The sequence below is a fragment of the Protomyctophum bolini genome (assembly GCF_963924005.1).
Source record: "Protomyctophum bolini genome assembly, chromosome: 11".
NCBI classification, from domain to species: Eukaryota; Metazoa; Chordata; class Actinopteri; order Myctophiformes; family Myctophidae; genus Protomyctophum; species Protomyctophum bolini.
This window is the reverse complement of record NC_137872.1, coordinates 15,359,157-15,376,986: the sequence shown is the minus strand read 5'-3', so window position 1 is coordinate 15,376,986 and position 17,830 is coordinate 15,359,157. Positions and strand designations below refer to the sequence as shown.

The 17,830-nt window shown below is 40.1% G+C and overlaps 1 protein-coding gene and 1 long non-coding RNA gene across 3 annotated transcripts; both read right to left on the bottom strand.

Moving 5' to 3' along the window:
- Positions 1-3,057: 3,057 nt before the first annotated feature.
- On the bottom strand, positions 3,058-9,360 carry LOC308323848 (putative adhesion G protein-coupled receptor E4P). Its single transcript, XM_080775704.1, has 15 exons — positions 9,258-9,360; positions 9,122-9,159; positions 8,298-8,378; positions 7,939-7,968; positions 6,917-7,064; positions 6,720-6,833; positions 6,460-6,635; positions 6,078-6,260; positions 5,644-5,847; positions 5,134-5,375; positions 4,947-5,013; positions 4,349-4,440; positions 3,644-3,803; positions 3,430-3,486; positions 3,058-3,152 (listed from the first exon to the last, which is right to left on the bottom strand). The coding sequence occupies exons 1-15, from the start codon at positions 9,355-9,357 to the stop codon at positions 3,123-3,125; spliced, it is 1,722 nt and encodes a 573-aa protein (XP_080631830.1). The 5' UTR covers positions 9,358-9,360; the 3' UTR covers positions 3,058-3,122.
- A 2,632-nt stretch (positions 9,361-11,992) lies between these two features.
- LOC308324241 lies at positions 11,993-17,395 on the bottom strand. 2 transcript variants are annotated; one of them, XR_013964901.1, is made up of 9 exons: positions 17,153-17,395; positions 16,904-16,995; positions 16,433-16,496; positions 15,649-15,699; positions 15,251-15,473; positions 14,693-14,831; positions 14,410-14,506; positions 13,886-13,972; positions 11,993-12,762 (listed from the first exon to the last, which is right to left on the bottom strand). It is a non-coding gene; the product is annotated as an uncharacterized lncRNA (long non-coding RNA). The 2 variants fall into 2 exon arrangements; XR_013964902.1 differs by having other exon boundaries at positions 16,448-16,496.
- Positions 17,396-17,830: the final 435 nt, after the last annotated feature.

Below are 17,830 nucleotides of genomic sequence, written 5' to 3'. Positions count from 1 at the left end.
ATTCATTTCAATAAAAACGTATTAGCTGGTAGCGCATCACTTGCCTTTAGAGTAGACTACAATCCTGAGCACTGCCAACTCAGCGTATGAAGAATAGCTTGGCTTGCATTGGGTAACTAAGTTGTGCAGGAAGTACTGAGAGCTCATGATAGGTGTTGCGCTCCACCTCAACATCAATTTCTCAGGGGTATAGTGTATCGTACAGGGTATAGACACCCTAGTTCTCGACCAATACCAACAATAAGACACCCTGAACTAATAACTTAATTAGAAATAACAATTTGTATTATAGTATTACTTTGCAACTCATGAAAGTAATTTCATTCATTTGTTAATTAGTATGTAATATGTTATCCCGAACAGTGGTTATTATACTTGCTTTTATTGTGCATTTACCCTGCCCTACAACTACTTAGTGTCCCCAAAATGTTAAAACAGGTTATGTGTTGTCTTGCCCTTCCCATAATTTGTCTTGTAAATCTATCTATAAAAATGCAACACACTTACAATACAAACCGAAAAGAAAGCCAGGAACGTATGCTTGTCACCGTGAGACTCAGATGTACAAGTACAGTAGGACCCAAAATGCAGAACAGACTAATCAGAGGCAGGAGAGAATGAATGCAGAGGGATTTATTCACGCAAAACCCAGGAATATAATACTCACAGGAGTGAAAACACCACTCAGAACACCATAACAACATCTGTAATCTAGCAGGGAACAAAAGGAACTGAGGGTTAAGTAGACAGGGATATAGAATAAAGGTGGCAATCAGGTCAGGCTCCTACTTGGCCTCACCCCCCGAACCCACCTCACCCCTGCCCACTTTGACAGGCTGGAATGGCTTAGGGTAGACGACAGAGTACAGCATCTTGCAATGGGTCTGGTCCACAAGATTCGATACACCATCAAGATACCCATGTACCTGTCTAGATACTTCCTTAATGTTAACGAAGTCCACACTCACAACACCAGAGGGAGTGCAACGAACCATGTACAACCCAGATTCGGCACAAACAAGGGACTAAATTATTTTCGCTCCTATGCCACCAAAATGTGGAATATATTTTTCTTTTCCCTTTTTACCTCCTTTATGATGAATTCCTGTTCTGTTCTTTGACTATATAGAAGTGTCTATTTGTACGTCTCTAAATGTTTTGATGAATTGAACAAGGTGGACCCTCTTGTAAACAAGTGTAATGCTTAATTGGGTCGTCCACTCACAGTTAACATTCTTTGTATTGAGTTTGTGCTTGAAATGTACTGTAATTCTGCAAACTGTTAACAAATATTTCAATCAATCAATCAATAAAAACAGGAGTTTTTATTATGAATTTAATTTAATTTATCAATATTTACCATGCCTTGCAGTTATTTCATCTACCTAATGCAAATGATTTAGTTTTTGTAATGTAATTCTGTAATACAATTCCTACAATGTAGGAATTAAAACCCTGCGTGGCTGTACAGCTAGTTTAAAGTCAGCTAAAAGCCTTCAATGTAAATCAGGTAGTGTGTTGTCTTGCTCTTCCCATCATTTGACTTGTAAAGTTGAACACACTTCAGTGTGTCTATGGGCCCCAGCATGTAAATGCAACACACGGACAATGTAAACAGCAAAGGAAGCCAGAAACTTACAAGATGTAAGTTCTTTTTCAGAATGTTCCTGAACCAAGTGCTAGCAGTCTACTTCTTCGGTTTTGAGCAACTCGGACCCACCCAGCAGGCAAGCAACAAAATGGTTCCACAGATAAATGTTGTGAATAGCAGATGTACAAGGTCGTTGTGAACTTGTAGACACATAAGTACAGGCCTGATAGACAACTCCGACCCTGATACAGAGACGAAATGTTTTTGTAATAGTCATGGCCAGGGGGCCCGCCCCTCTTCACCCTGCTTTTTGTTTCACACTAAACCCAAGCGACGAGGCAGCCAATCAGCAGCCAATCAGGCAACACTCGGCAGTATGGTTGCCAGTGTTGCCAACTGTCGTGACAGAAATAAGCTCCAGCCTCCAAAATCCAAACCAGGCAAGCAACTGTGAGGGACAAATCAAGTTTGGCTGGAAATATGTGGACTTGGCAACCCTCTCAGCAGCAAGACTAGCGGTGTCAGTCTCCTGGTCGCAAGTTTTACACCTAGACATTAACCATTACTTTGCTGATTACAATATGAAACTTTAAATCTAAGAAATACAATTGCCTATCTAAAAAATATAATTCTGTAATGCCTGACAGCATGTCACAGGTTCGAGTCCGGATCCCGACGACCTTTGCTGCGTGTCATTCCCAGTCTCTCTCCCCCTGTTTCCTGTCTCTCTCCACTATGTCCTATCAATAAAGGCAGAAAAGCCCAAAAAATATCTAAAAATAATTCAATCTAATAACCGAAAACTCAAATCTAAAATCCACTATAATTTAAGAGTCTGCACATCATGCACATGTATGGGATTGGAGATTTCTTGTATCAGTTCTAGGCACATTAGAATGTCAAATCCGTTCCTTGTTTATTGACCAAGAGATCTGCTTCCTGAGGAAGAGTAGCCAATTTCTGAAGTTGGACTTATACAGCTTCCTGGAAAAGTCGACATGATGGGAGTTAGATTCAAATGTGGGTCCTCAAGAGAATGCATGTGGTGTGTGGTCTAGCACCACACTGAGGAAGGTTTTTGACAGAGACTGATACGAACCAATGTCTTTGGACACCATAATAAATAGAACTGTGAGTATGTGAAACATTTTTTATCATAATTTAATTATCACCCGCCATTCATTGTTGCCCTGGCAACCTTGGGAATGGCATATCAGCTATTGTTTTTCTCGGGTTGATTTATCAGTCCTCGTTTGGATATGCTCAGCAATGACAAATGGCTTGATGATAATCTATTTACTAACCAATGCACTTGGATCCAATGCACTTGGAATGGATAGGTACAGCATTTATTCTAAATTCAAGATAGTTCTATACTATCACGTACAGCACCCAGCTCAAATAACTGTATAAGATTAGTAGCCTATGATAGATACTGTAATTACTAATTAGCCTATTTAATATATCTATCTTTCATGTAACAGTCCTTCTCATGTTCACTGCATTATGTTTCTTTTCAGTGTTCTTCGGTCTAGTCCTCAGAGACTGACGGAACATCTCTCTGGAAGTGAAGCATTATAATGGTCAGTTAGTTGTTGTAGTAGTAGTACCTTACTCAGTTCAACATTTCTCCTCAGAAATAATAACGATGAATAATATTCATGATAATAATAATGATCGTCATTATGATCATCATAACAACAGTGTAGTATTAACAGAAACTGCAGCATATTGATAGCACAATCTGAGATAATAGGAGGGACTACTTGCATGGATATTTCTCTTTCAGATGAATATGTGATTTTGTGAATACTGTCGGCACATCCAAAGGTACTTACCACAGAAGTTGATTTTCTAAAAGAGCAAGTCAGCCATTTTCTGGACTCTTCTCGCACCTGGCAAACACATTGCAATATTATAGTGGTTGCTGATTTACAACTGAAACATTATGAAACACAAAGGCTACAATCTATAATTTAACAACAAATAGAAGGCATATTTTAGGGATTAGATGAGCGTGTCACTGTGATAAAATATTTCCGTTCTGTTTACCTCCTTGTTGAGCAGACAGTGAACAATGTAGAGGCAGGTGCCCTGCTGGGAGTTGAGAAGAATAAAGAGCACCTTAAAGAATATGTTGGACTGGTACAGGCCCAGTATCCAGCTACAACCCAGAATGACAAACTGGGCCAGGATCTTGAACACAATCAATCTATTGACAAGAGAGAAAAAAATAAACGTTCTGTTAACATTTGCGGCCTATACTATACTATACTATTGCATGAAATAGAGAAGAGAAGTGGTTAAATCCCCTCCATGTAACATCACAATTAAGTCACATGCTCGTAACTTTAGGACAAGCCAAGTTACAAAGAATAATTAGTTAGAAGATTACACGCTTCTGTGCTTGTTTTGTGGAAGACAGATGGCTAAAGGACGATGACATTTGAAGAAACCCTCTTCTCAAACAACTTTTGTTTCATTTCCACCATTGACAGATGCCGTTTTTTATTTGTTCTGTTCACGTAAAGTAAACAACACTGTCCTTGTCCTCCACAATCAAACGCTTGAGGTGTGCCTGAGTTATGATGATGCTACCACGTTATCTGAGAAGAGTGTGTGCAAATAGGAATTCCAATGTAGGACAAACTGCAGACAGGTTTTGTCTGTGGGATGTCTGTATATCTGAGGTAACATCACATTTTAGGTTATGTTATTAGGTAGGTATGTATAAAGACACTGTATACGTTCACGCACCTGGTGTCTGTGGACTGAGAAACATCACTCTTCATGTTGGCCAGGGTAGGCCTTAGAGCCCAGAGAGTGGCACCGAACAAGATCAAATTAAGCTGATGAAAAAAGACAGAGATGCATGTTGATTATGTTGCATCACTAGATTGAAAAACTATTGAACTATGACATCTTAGATTGGAACAGGACACATATGCACAGCTAGTAAACCAAAATGTCATACATTTGACTGATTTTAGAAGATTCACTGATCTTTTCATTCTATATCCTACACTACAGTATACTATACAATATTCAAATATTGTATTAGGCTACTCATCTCCTGTGAACTGATGCCCTGTTTTCCTTATTCAAAACTCCAGAATATCCTTATATGCTGCTATAAGGACTCCTGTCATGCAACATCAAGTCGATTTTAGGATATTAGTGTACACTGTATAATTTTAGCATTTCTTTTAACTAGACTGAAAGCCAGTGAAACAAATTTCTGTTTCACTTTCTTATGCATTGTATGTAAATGTAAATAAAGAGATATCTATCTAACTATCTATATCATAACATTTTGTAATATTATGAACATATCTTCATTCATGTTGACACTCACTACAAGGATAGTAATCACTGGTCCTGTTACAGCCCAGTTGAAGTTTTGATCTGTTGACAGCCAGCACCTGCAGCATAATGAAACAAAACACTATGATGTCGTTGCTATAGGCCTATGTTAATTAAAATTACATAGTTTAGTAGTATGACTATACTATATGTACACTATCTCTATTTGTGCTACTCACGCCCCTGCTGAAGTATCCCCATAGCCATCAGAATACACCAAAGCAGAAACGCCCACAATCACAAATGGAACACCGTAGCCAATCAGGTAGAGGTATGGCCGGGGGAGTCCATCTCTCTGGATGACCTGCACCTTGGAGAGCCTCCACACCAGCAGGTAGAGCTGTAGAGCCTCCAGGAGCATCCACATAAAACTGGACACAACCAGGAAATGGAGCACCCCAGCTATGACGGTGCAGGTCAGCTGTGGAGATAAAAATATACTGTGTAACTCTATGAGACATTATTTCATCATTGTCCAAAGTTGCTTTACATTACTATTGACATCAGGGCTGGACGGAATCATAAAAGGTAGTATTTTATTTTATTATTATTTTATGAAAATCAATTAAGGCCAACACTCTTTGACAGCACTTAGATGTCCTTTAAAATACACATTATAAGATTTAAGTAACATTATTTACTTTTTACCCATATCCAAAAATAATATCATAATCTGACTGTAACAATACCTCATATTGGACAAATCTGTCATTGCACAGCATCAGCAGGTGAGACAAGCCGAGGCTGAGGCAGAGATGAAGACGAGCAGTGTTGTTGATCTTGGGGTTCCAGCTGCACAGCAGGAAGGTGAAAATGGCCAAAGCAAAGAAGAACAGACCAATAATAACAAACCCAACCTCCAGCCACTCTAGGAAGGGATCATCTGGTGAAGGCTGGGAAACCAGAAGAATACACACATGGATGAATTAATTGATTGCTAATTGCTACATGTATTCACACTTGTACAGTACATTTGGCACTTGTACATTTCATACTTTCAATTACAATTACAATTTGAGACTTTTTTCAGCAGTTCATCATGCAGCTACATTCAGCAACATGTTGTGCAACAAAGTATACAGTAAATGAGCTATTAGACTAGTGTTGTTATTGTGTGGAGTACCTCTCCGATCTGCATGATGAGGGCGAAGGACGAGAGATGAGAGCAGCTGCACACAGTGTAGTCTTTAGCAGAGTAAGCAACCCAACATCCATCTACAGACCACTGCATGGCCTCGACCTGTTCCTCTCCTTTCTCCTCTTCTTTTTCCTTCCAGTATACACAGGTCACCAAGCCGCTAAGCTTCTAAGGAGTCAAGAGAAAGAAAGTAATATTCACGGAAACAAACCACTTCATGCACAATGCATAATAGTACATGTTGATGTTCACCGGCGGCCACTCACACACAAGTGGCACAACCATTTTGGAAGCCAACCATTACAGGTGATTGTGAAGTTGGCAAATGCCGCAGGTAATATTCTCCAGACTCCAGTAATGGCAGTACCTTTGCATGTTTGATTGTAAAGTTGGCAGGCTGTGAGAGCTTCGTGTGGTTGGTTTTGGGCAGTGTTGCAATGATAACGTCTGAGTACATCTCTGTCTTGTTCTGTGTAATAAAGTAGCTAATATTCAGGAGATTTTCCATCCCGCTGAGAGTCATGAAAGCAGCTGCTGCAGAACCTGGTGGTAGAAAATCAAGGAATGAATTTGTATATTTTGTTCTTGATCTTGATTGTCCCCATCATCTTCTTGCTTTTCTCTCACCATTGTTGTTTCTGGCCAGAGCCTGCAGGTTGATCTCCATGGTGTTTCCGTTGGCTGACAGAGTAGGACTCTCTTCATCGCTGCTTTCTGGACCTATAGTTTGTATGCTCAACTCTGACAGGAATTAGAACAATGATTGGTTTGGATCTCCAGTAGACAATATTCTGCTATAACTAATGACATGTCATCTGCCTTACCGAGTATTGAAGACTGAACATGTTTGTTAGTTGGGTTTGCTGGTACCACCAGGGCAGACATCAGACGCTCTGAGATGTCCAGAATCAGAGTACCTGTCTCTCCACTGCTGACATCTGATGAGGAGTTTGTATTGGCACCTGACACTGCCTAGGAGAATTATTCAGAATTGATTGCACATTTGGGTCTATCCACTAAAGGCCTATTCATAGTCTGGATTTTCGGTGGTGAGGTGACCACCGCGACCACCACGAAATAACGTTGAGCGATGGTGAGTAAAAACAGAGAGAAGGGCTGGAGCGGTGGTGGTGGTTTGCTCTTCACCACGGCTCGTGACGTCATGTTGTAGTTCAGTGGTCACCTAACCACCGAAAATCCAGACTATGTATGAGCCTTAAGAGGTTTGCTTGGTAAATTTGACAGTTTATTTTTATTTTGATTGATAGTTATGTCCTGCCAGAAGAGTCAGCTACCATCGAGGTCTCGGACTGTTGGTACAATTCAGTTTCTCAAATGTTAAGCAGACAGTATCAATTCAGAGCCATCAGAATGGGGTGGGATGGGACGGGGCAGCATATCACTGCACATCATTTAACTGTAACTGGATTTCTGAACTGAGTGCGCTGTTTTAAATGTGAAGTATTGCAACCAGCCTGTTATTACAGTATGATCAATATAAACTCATATTTCAAGCTAATCATAAACTTACATGGAGATGCCATGTCAGTATAGGTAGAAAATGTGTGTGTGGTACTGTACACTATGCCTTTGGAGCACATTTGTGACCTTTCGATAAGCCCAAATTCTCTCTCACCAACAACCCCAATGTTTCCTACATAAAAAAAAGGTTTCTACATTCTTATCATAAACAGCCCAATGGCATTTATCACATCTGTGAAATCTATATGAATGTGTGTCTGTTTGTGTGTGTGTGTGTGTGTGTGTGTGTGTGTGTGTGTGTGTGTGTGTGTGTGTGTGTGTGTGTGTGTGTGCGCGCGTGCGTGCGTGCGTGTGTGTTGAGTACCATCAAGGCAAAGAAGCAGTTTATCACCATCTATAAATAGACAGAAGACAATAGAAATAGTAAATTAATATGTACTAACAATGTCCTATAATAACATGATATCTTTAAAGCTAAAAACAAAAATACATACAAAATGGTCCGCCTTAAAATCTGACCTCAACATTTTAAAAGCATATTACCGGTAGTTTAGTTAGTTACCCAATAACGCAGTAAGAATACAATCAAGTGTAAATACAGTTGTGTGGGTTTCTCTATAACACAGTAATATGATCCTGCATTGATTTCCAAGAGATGCAAACTAGTTTGTTACATCTATTCTAATCAGAATAGATGAGTTCAAACAAAGACTTCCCACTGACCGCCTCTGATAGGATGATGTCAGGATTGTCCTTCAGTTGATGGAGAATATTTGTAAGGAAGACTCTCTCTTTTGTCTGGCCCTGCAGCAAGAACACAAACATGACCTCAACAACTACAAGGATCTGTTTGGATGAGATATTTATTGGTGCTGACTCTGCTGAGTGAAAACAGAATTATAAGAATAAGAATGGCCACTCTGTGTCCAGGTGTAATTGAAATCAAATGAACAATCCTTGACCATAATATTTCTACATATACAGTAATATGACCAAATGATAAAATAAAAAAGACTTGCAAGCTTATTTCCATATACTGTATGTCTAAACTGAGAGCTATTCAGAAACAAATATAATCAAATAGCTTGCACAAAGTGCTACCACCAGTGTTATCAGTTTAGAGTGGTCACAATAAGTTGTCCGTTTGCTAATAAATAAACCATGGTATAATCATGAACACTCCTCAAACGTTGAAGGCACATGTCTGAGAAATTTGCAAGCATTTTTCATAATGTTCTCACCTATAACCTTCAGAATGGAATAAAGAATTGAATTGTTAAATTAAACTATTTGTCAAAGTTATTTTAAAGATTTATGTTAATATTATACTGTAAAGTGCAGACTATTTTTAAAAGGATGTAAAAGTAAGGTACGTTTAGGTAAATTTGGTAATTGGGTATGTTCATTAGTGTTTTAATCTGAATAAAATGTAAACAAACAATGTGACCTTGAACAATTAAACAATGAATGTTCATTTGTACAGTATGTGTGATAAGGCCTATGTGTACATATTTAGGCTGGTATGAGCCTTTAACAGCAGTACTCACCACTGGAGGTTGTATCTGGTCGAGAATATTGTTATAACCTATGCATTGTGTGTGGAAGCAGAAAAATAATCATGAACAAAAGGAAATATATAAAAGGTATATTACAGTCAAATGTTTTCCACACAGCTGTGCTCACTTTCACAAACTGTGACCGCGCTTTTCCAGAACAGTCCAGTTGAGGGGAAATATCCATCATGACAGGAGCAGTAGTATAGCCCTGGTGCATTGGAGCACATGCCTTGTGGACCACATAGGTCTGGTGTCTCTTTGCATTCATCTGTATCTGTAGAGAAGATAGGAGGCAATTGTATTTGTATTTTGTATAGTACATTTTGGCAACAAGGCTATTCATTGTGTTTATATACAGCATGTATTTATAATAAATGTGGGTAGGTGGCATCGGGACAACAGATGGTAGCACCTGTCACACACTCATCGATGTCTGTCAAAATACACGACTATTTTAATATATATATATTTTACCAATATATTTATTGCATTTTCTTTTTTACAACAAACAGACAATACATTATTTTAATATTTTAATAACCGGTCATTGGAACCTGCCCTATAGTATGAGACTTGTGTTGTGTCCATCACGCTTTCCATTGCACAGTTGATGTTGCACCTTGTGAATGCGGTGGAAACAATGTTGAATGCGCACAAGCACATTAGTTGAGACATGCATCATGTTATGTTGGGTGACAAAACAGGGACCCAGACTGCCAACAAAGGTATAGTTTACTGTACATAATACCACTCTGATAGCAGTCAGATGCAGATCCCAGAACATTCTCTCAGAAAATACCTTGACAGGGATTCCTCTTCAAGACTGCCATATTTGGGTTAGTTGGTATGTAGCCCTGTTGACAAACACAGGTGTACCATCCAGGTATGTTGGTGCAGATAGAACCGAGACCACATAAGTTCAGTTCAGTACACTGGTCGATATCTGTGATGGACAGTTGAGTTTAGTTTCCATATTAATTCATATACCAACAACAACATCTGAAGAAAACTTCACATGATAAACTACACATTCAGCAAAACATTTCAATACCATTCTCATATATCAGGAACACAGGGATTACACACCTTCGCACTTAGGATTTCCCCCTGGGATAGATCTAAAGCCTGAGTGACAGGTGCAGGCTGGAACTCCGGCTTTGAGCGTACAGACCCCATTATCTATATTATATACTGTAAAGAAGACAAACGGAGCTTTCAAAAATGAACAAATACAGCTCTCATTTTGTGAACGTATACTGTACATAATTTATATCATACTGTACCAAGAGATGAAACAGGGATGAAAAGTAAGCCTGAAGGGGACAGAGAAGATTCAATATATATGGACAGTATATACAGTACATAAACATGCATCGTCAATGATTAGGGAAAACTTAACTTCTCATTAAAAGTAAAACGTATACAGTATCTGAGCTCAACATACAGGTAAACTTTAGATAGGCCTACAGTACATACTGTATAAAGCATGAAGTAAAATTCACTCACCCAGGAGAAGAGGCACTGTACAGCACTCCATCATGAGAGATCACTCTATAAATCCCACAGACATCAAACCTCACTCTCTATAAACCAGTGTAGAGATTTGCACAGCATCCAAAAAATGTTTTTAGAGGGTTTAAGGTGAATGCAAAAATACAATGCAAATCCACTGGCTCAAATCGATAAGCAAAACTTACAAAACATACATGAGAGGGAGCAGAGAGATGTCCCTAAACCACCTCTGACGTGAATGACAGGTAAGGACTGGGAGTGTTTTATTGTCAAATACACACTACAATTGGCCTACTACAGTTCGTAGACAACATTTCGTTTTATGGGATATTAACGACGTCGAGTCTGTGGGGGCTATGGGGCTGTAGCCCCCATGAAGAATTAAATAGCCCCTTTTAGCCCCCATGAAGATTTTCGTGGACATTTTATATTAACATTACAGGATTTTCTGGGAATTATTGACCCTCTGTGACTCTGTCGCAAAATTCCGAAAATGTGAACCTCTCCGCCGGCTGTTCAGAGGTATTAAAAGTACTCAAATGCTAATTATTTTGTTTTCACCTAGCCAGGTATTATATGCCTACAGTACAGTGCCAATAGGCGGCGGGTGTGCCTTCCCAAAAATTATGCTGGGTATTTTTATTAATATATATAATATATGTGCGTGTGTGTGTGTGTGTTGTTGCTGCTCCCTGGTGATCGGGTAGGTAGGCTATACAGCAACTGGCCTAATCAGCATATGATTGGCTACTATTGGTATGTCTGTAAACCTCGTCCGCTTCCAGTCGCTTTGTAGCAAACAGTAGCGTGCGCTGGTTTGTTTTGGGAAACAGCAAAACGCAAAATGTATTTTCCAAGGCAAAGATAAAGTAATTCAGAAGAAGCTGTGACTCGGCTGTCAGAACTTAGCACCACCACCAGTGCCCGCACGGTTCACAGTTCACACCACTGCAGCAACACTGACACGTTCAGCGGAGTGACTGCTGTCTCTGTGCCGTCTGTGAAGAGCCATGAGCCGCGACACCGGGAGGGGCAACAACACCGCCGGGTAATCTACACAGACTATAGTGAGACTACACACTGACTCGAGAAAAGACGCATATCGTCCAAAATAGGCTAATCAGTCGTTGTCTGTGTATAGGCTAATTCATTGGTAAAAGTATGCTAAATAACTCATTTTTAGTAAATAAATAAATCCGCAGCAGCGCGATCTAAGGGTAATGGACACATAACGGACACCCGGGTATAAATGCAATAATTTATTAACAAGAAAATAATGAATATTTACAGATATATGGCATCATGCATAAATTACAATCAACATGAACCATATTACTTTTATTAAAATTTTTTTTGACTATGGCGTCTGATCTCGTGTATCATCAGATGTCCGGCTCCATGCTCGCCTCTCCTTGGAGGCCAGTTGGGTCAAAACAAAGTATACCACATTGTGACAGCTGTAGTGAGTCTACAGTCCACCTGCCTGCTGGCAATATAGCCTGGTTGTGATATGTAGATGTGATTGATATATGTATTTTTTTAAGTCATTCTATAACAACAACAAAGTAATTGAATTTATTTTATGTATTAATTGTATTTTATATATTACTATGTTATTACTAATTTTATGTATAACTATATTACCAATTGTATTTATTTGATGTATTACTATTTTTACTTCATGCATTACAAATTGTATTTGTTTTATGTATTACTGTTATTACTAATTTTATTTTTTATGCATTTATTTTATGTATTACTGTTATTACTAATTTTATGCATTACTATATTGATAATTTAATTTATTTTATGTATTATTGTCTATATTACTAATTATATTTATTTTATCCATTACTAATTTTATTTTATGTATTACTAATTTTAATTTACTTTTATTTTACTGTTTTAATTTACTTTTATTTTACTATAATCTATTTTTTTATCGTTCGTTTTATCCATTTATTTATATTATTATCTAGTTATTTAATATATTGGTTTATTATTTTATTGTTTAGAGCCCTGATTGATCACATCTACATATCACCACTACCAGTCAGGATCTGAGTGACTCAGAACCCTGGTGACCTCCAGATGGCGCCACACAGGAGACCAGCAACGTCCTAAAGAAAAGAAAGAAATGCTCATTACTACTTTGTTCATAAAACAATATCAAGCACAAACTCAATACAAAGACTGTTAACTGTAAGTGGACGACCCAATTAAGCATTACACTTGTTTACAAGAGGGTCCACCATGTTCAATTCATCAAAACATTTAGAGACGTACAAATAAGACACTTCTATAGTCAAAGAACAGGAATTCATCATAAAGGAGGTAAAAAGGGAAAATAAACTTATACAGTGAGGGGAAAAAGGGAGTCAAGGGATTCACATGTCTTAATGATAGTAGGGCGTTCCACATTTTGGTGGCATAGGAGTGAAAATAATTTAGTCCCTCGTTTGTGCCGAATCTGGGTTGTACATGGTTCGTTGCACTGCCTCTGGTGTTGTGGGTGTGGACTTCGTTAACATAAAGGAAGTATCTAGACAGGTACATGGGTATCTTGGTGGTGTATCGAATCTTGTGGACCAGACCCATTGCAAGATGCTGTACTCTGTCGTCGACCCTAAGCCATTTCAGCCTGTCAAAGTGGGCAGGAGTGAGGTAGGTTCGGGGGGTGAGGCCAAGTAGGAGCCTGACCAGTTTGTTTTGGGAGGTCTGGAGCCTAGTTTTAAGGGCCTTTGAGGTGCTGTGGTACCAGGAGGTGCATGCATAGTCAAATAAACCTTGTACGAGGGCTCCTGTTAAGGTCTTCAAGGTGTTTTTGTTGACCAGTGAGGAGATCCTGTAAAGGAATCTTGTTCTTTGGTTGACTTTTTTGATTACGTTGGTGGCCATTTTATCACCGGAAAGATTAGCCTCCAGGATGGAACCTAGGTAGGTAATTTCATCTTTACGTGTGATAACATTGTCACCAACTCTAACCAAGAAGCCATTTGCCTTGCTGAGATTACTATTAGATCCAAAGAGAATGGATTCAGTTTTTCCCAGGTGTAAAGATAGTTTGTTATCAGCGAGCCAGGTGCAGATTCTACCGAGTTCAGAGCTGAGGGCCTTTTCAACCTGCAGTTTGTTCCTGTCCGAGACTAGCAGTGCCGAGTCATCTGCGAACAGGAACAAGTTGCAGTCACAAGCTGATGTCATGTCATGATCATAGTGTGTGTGCGTGTGTTGTATAGTTACCTTGCTGTGATGTAACTCCAAAGGTGATCAGAAATAGTTGCTCCATCGGCTAGAAACGTGCTCTTCACCGGCATGATGATCTTGTTCCTAAAAAAGTCTATAGTCAACCCTAACTGATTACAGAACATGATATTAAAAAAAACACAACTAGAAGGATTTAGGCCTGTCACAATTACCTAATCGCCAAGTATTTGAGATACTTTTTTAGAGTCATAATCGTCTCCATGTTGAAAATGTTCATATATTGTCAAACATTTTAAAGAAATAATGCAAGCAACCGATCTACAAGCTCTAAATGTGTCACTTTGTAATTTACTTCTCTTTTTTTAGTGTATAAAGTTATTGAATTTGCCATGTGCAGCTTTTTGTTTACAAAGCCTACAAATGCCAAAGTTTTATTTAGAATGTTAGTATGACGCAATTAAATTGTTACTTGTAATTTATTTGAGCGACAATTAAAATCGGCCATTATAAAACCTTAAATTCTGACAGGCCTAAACAGGTTCCAGTGGCATCTACCGAACCTTCTAGCTCCGTCCGAGCCTCCCAGCGACCCAGAAGTCATCAGCGGAAACACCCAGGGAAAGCTTCGGATCTCGGGCATCGGCTGAGATCTCCATTCTAACAAAGAACGAAAGACACACACCCCAAATTAGCTTTGCTGTGTGTGTGCGTGCGTGTCCTGTCACAACATACACATGCACTTACAGTAACGTTTAAGAATAGGGATCGACCAATTATCGGCAATGGACGATTATTGGCTTTTTACGAAGCCTAAAAAATCCCTAACCCTAAAGCGGTTCGTACCGTTGAGTTCCTCACTGAGAAGGCCCAGGTCCGAAGTCCTCCAGCATCTACCCAGATCTCCGTCCTCCCATCCATGGACAGACCTGCAGATCTCCATCTCTAGAGGCTCCAGCCTCCAGCTGTGTCTATGATCTCCATCCTGAGAGAGAAAGAAACCATTAGCTCTACAAGCTCACAACACGTTGCAGTGTGAGCTTGTAGATCTGCTATTTTTGCTGAACGGAATAGGGATGCTGGGGTTGAAGTGGTTAACAGAAGTGTCAAAGACTTTGATTAGCTTGGAAAGCTGACAGACATTCAACCAGAGTGCCATTAGGAGGTATCAACACATGTACAGTCCTCAACATCTTTTGTAATTTGTATTCAAGTTGTTACAAAGACCAAGAGGCACGCTCATGATATGAGATATTGACTCTCAAACTATTGTGCAGAGTCATTTAGATTTATCCTAAAATATTTAAAACATTTGGATTACTGTAAATGATGCCATTCTTCGTACCATAACAGTACAAAAGCAGTTATCCATCCTCAGAAACAAGCAAGAATATTCCTACTCACAGCTCATCAGAGTCCTCTGAGGAAGCCCCGGGGGGGGGGGGGGGGGGGGGGGAGGGATCTCTGTCCAGGGAACATCAGATCGTCTATCGATATCTCCATTCTAACAAAGAAAAAAAAAACACACACCAAATTAGCCTTTCTGTGTGTGTGTGTGTGTGTGTGTGTGTGTGTGCACTCCCTGTCCAGCAGCCGCGTTCCAGCGACGTCTACCGCGATCTTCATCCTAACAAAGAAAGATTGATTAGAGTGACCAAGAGCCAGATATATATTCTCCTGTCACAACATATATACATAAAACTTTTATTTATAGAGAACATTTAAACAGAAGCTAAACATATCACTTACAGTAATAAACGTTTCAGTTAGGGTTCTTTTTGACAGGCCTAACAGGGTCTTACTTTGAGTCGTCTTCAGAGGAATGCAGATTCCTGGAGAGACCTGCAGTACATCTGGAAGAAAGACATGGCCGTTATAGTCTATGAATGGCTTCATAGAAAAGAGCTTCGCACATCACTCCCTTGTTGTTGCTGCCAATAGTCTGGATAGTCTATACTTCTTATTCTTGATGACAATTGTTTATGAATTTGATGCATTACTATGTGTTGTTGCTTACTGTAAGTCACTCTGGATGTGAGAACTGCCTAAATTGTTGAAATTCCTAGACGTGATCAATTAGGGTCATAGGGTGTGCTCTTCAGTGAGAGCAGTGGTGTCATTTGTATATTTTTACAGTCCCACTCCTCCCCATCATATCTTGCGTTGAAGCTGGACAGAACACTGTCCTTTAAACAACACCTGACAGCGTCAAGAGAAAGACCACCGCCTGTGCCGCACCGATACGGCGTCCAGCCGGTACCGAGGCTCTGGTGTTCCCCACCGCTGAGTACTGTGCCCCAGTCTGGAGCCGTAGCCCTCATGTTGGTTTTGGGGCTTTTTATGCCTTTACTGATAGTGAACAGTATATAGACAGGAAAGGGGGAAGAGATGGGGAGTGACACGCGGCAAAGGCCGTCGGGAGTCGAACCCGCAGCACGCCGTCCGGCTGGCTGGGCAGCATAGGTGCCCAGACAGTTGAGCTAACCTTCCGGGCCATTAAATATTTAATTGCAATTTATTTGAGCGACAATAATCGTCCAGTAAAAAGAAACCTCATAATCGTGAAAGTCCTAGAGCGGTTCTTACTGTGCGGTTCCTCACCGGGCAGGCCCAGGTCCGAAGTCCTCCGGCATCTACACAGATCTCCGTCCTAAGAAAGAAAGAAATAAGGACTAAATTAGCTTTTGTTGAGCTGCATATTCAGAACCACTTAAACCCTCTATAGATTTGATAAAACAGACCTTTAAAGAGAGCATTTGGTATATGCTCCGATTTCACTCTACACAAATTGATTTGCCAAACATAGCAGATCTACAAGCTCACAACACGTTGCAATGCGGTGTGAGCTTGTAGATCTGCTAATTTTGCTGAACGCTCCCCCCAGAATAGAGATGCTGGGGTTGAAGTGGTTAAAAAAGTGTCATTAAGACTTTGATTCGCTTGGAGAGCTGACAGACATTCAACCAGTGCCACTAGGAGGAATCATACTGCCATGCTATACTTCGTACTATAACAGTACAACAGATATCCATCCCAACAAGAAATATTCCTACTCACAGCTCATCAGAAGTCCTCAGAGGAAACCCCCGGCAGGGAAGCTTTGGAACGGATCTCTGTCCTTCCACGACGTCTACCACGACCCATCCACCCTAAGAAAGAAAGAACGAAAGATTAATTTAAGTGACCAAGAGCCAGATATACGTACATTGTGTCCTTTCACATCATACACAAAATGTATAGAGAACATTTAAAACAGAAGCCGACCATACCACTCACAGTAATAGAAAAGTCTAAGTGGTTTCTTACTTTGAGCCGCCTTCAGAGCCCCCCATGCAGATTCATCCATGGACAGCGAGAACTGCAGATGTCCACCTGTAGGGGCTCCGGTTGAGTCTCGCAGCATCTGGAATGAAGACATCATGGTTATAGTCTATGAATGGCTTTGCACATCACTCACTTGTTGCTGCCGCCAATAGGAATTTGTGATGTCTGTGTGGCGACAATTGCTGTGTCTGTTTTTTTATAATACATACAATTTATATAGCACTTTTCAAGGTACCCAAAGTTGCTTCACAAAACAGTAAAAACAAAAATTGAAAATAAACTAGATTAAAAAGGTTCAAAACTAGAATTTGTTTGTGAAGCTTTTCGGTTCCACACCAGTAACTGCTGTTCAACACTAACAGCTACATCCATGACCTCCCTGCAACAACATCAATGAAGTATGGCTATGCAGACGACCCGTGTACTGTGTCCCAGTCTGGAGCCGTAGCTCTCATGTCAAGAAGCTGGATGCTGCCCTCAACACCGGATGGGCCACCCCAAACAAACTGCCTGCCTGTTCTCGCTGGAATCACTCCAACAGAGGTCAGACGAGAAGCAGCCACGCTGGCCCTCACCGGGAAGGCACAGCTGAGTGAATCCAAGCCATCTCCTCCACAAGGTCGTCAGAGACACCACAGCACACGTGCCTCAAGTCACGGT

Excerpts from the sequence above, each read along its gene's own strand:
- LOC308323848 (XM_080775704.1), bottom strand. The coding sequence starts at position 9,357 with ATGTGCTCCAATGCACCAGGGCTATACTACTGCTCCTGTCATGATGGA. Across the intron at positions 7,065-7,938 it reads ACTGCTTCTTTGCCTTGATG|GCAGTGTCAGGTGCCAATAC; the intron begins GTACTCAACACA and ends TAATTCTCCTAG. Across the intron at positions 5,848-6,077 it reads TCATCATGCAGATCGGAGAG|CCTTCACCAGATGATCCCTT; the intron begins GTACTCCACACA and ends CTGGTTTCCCAG.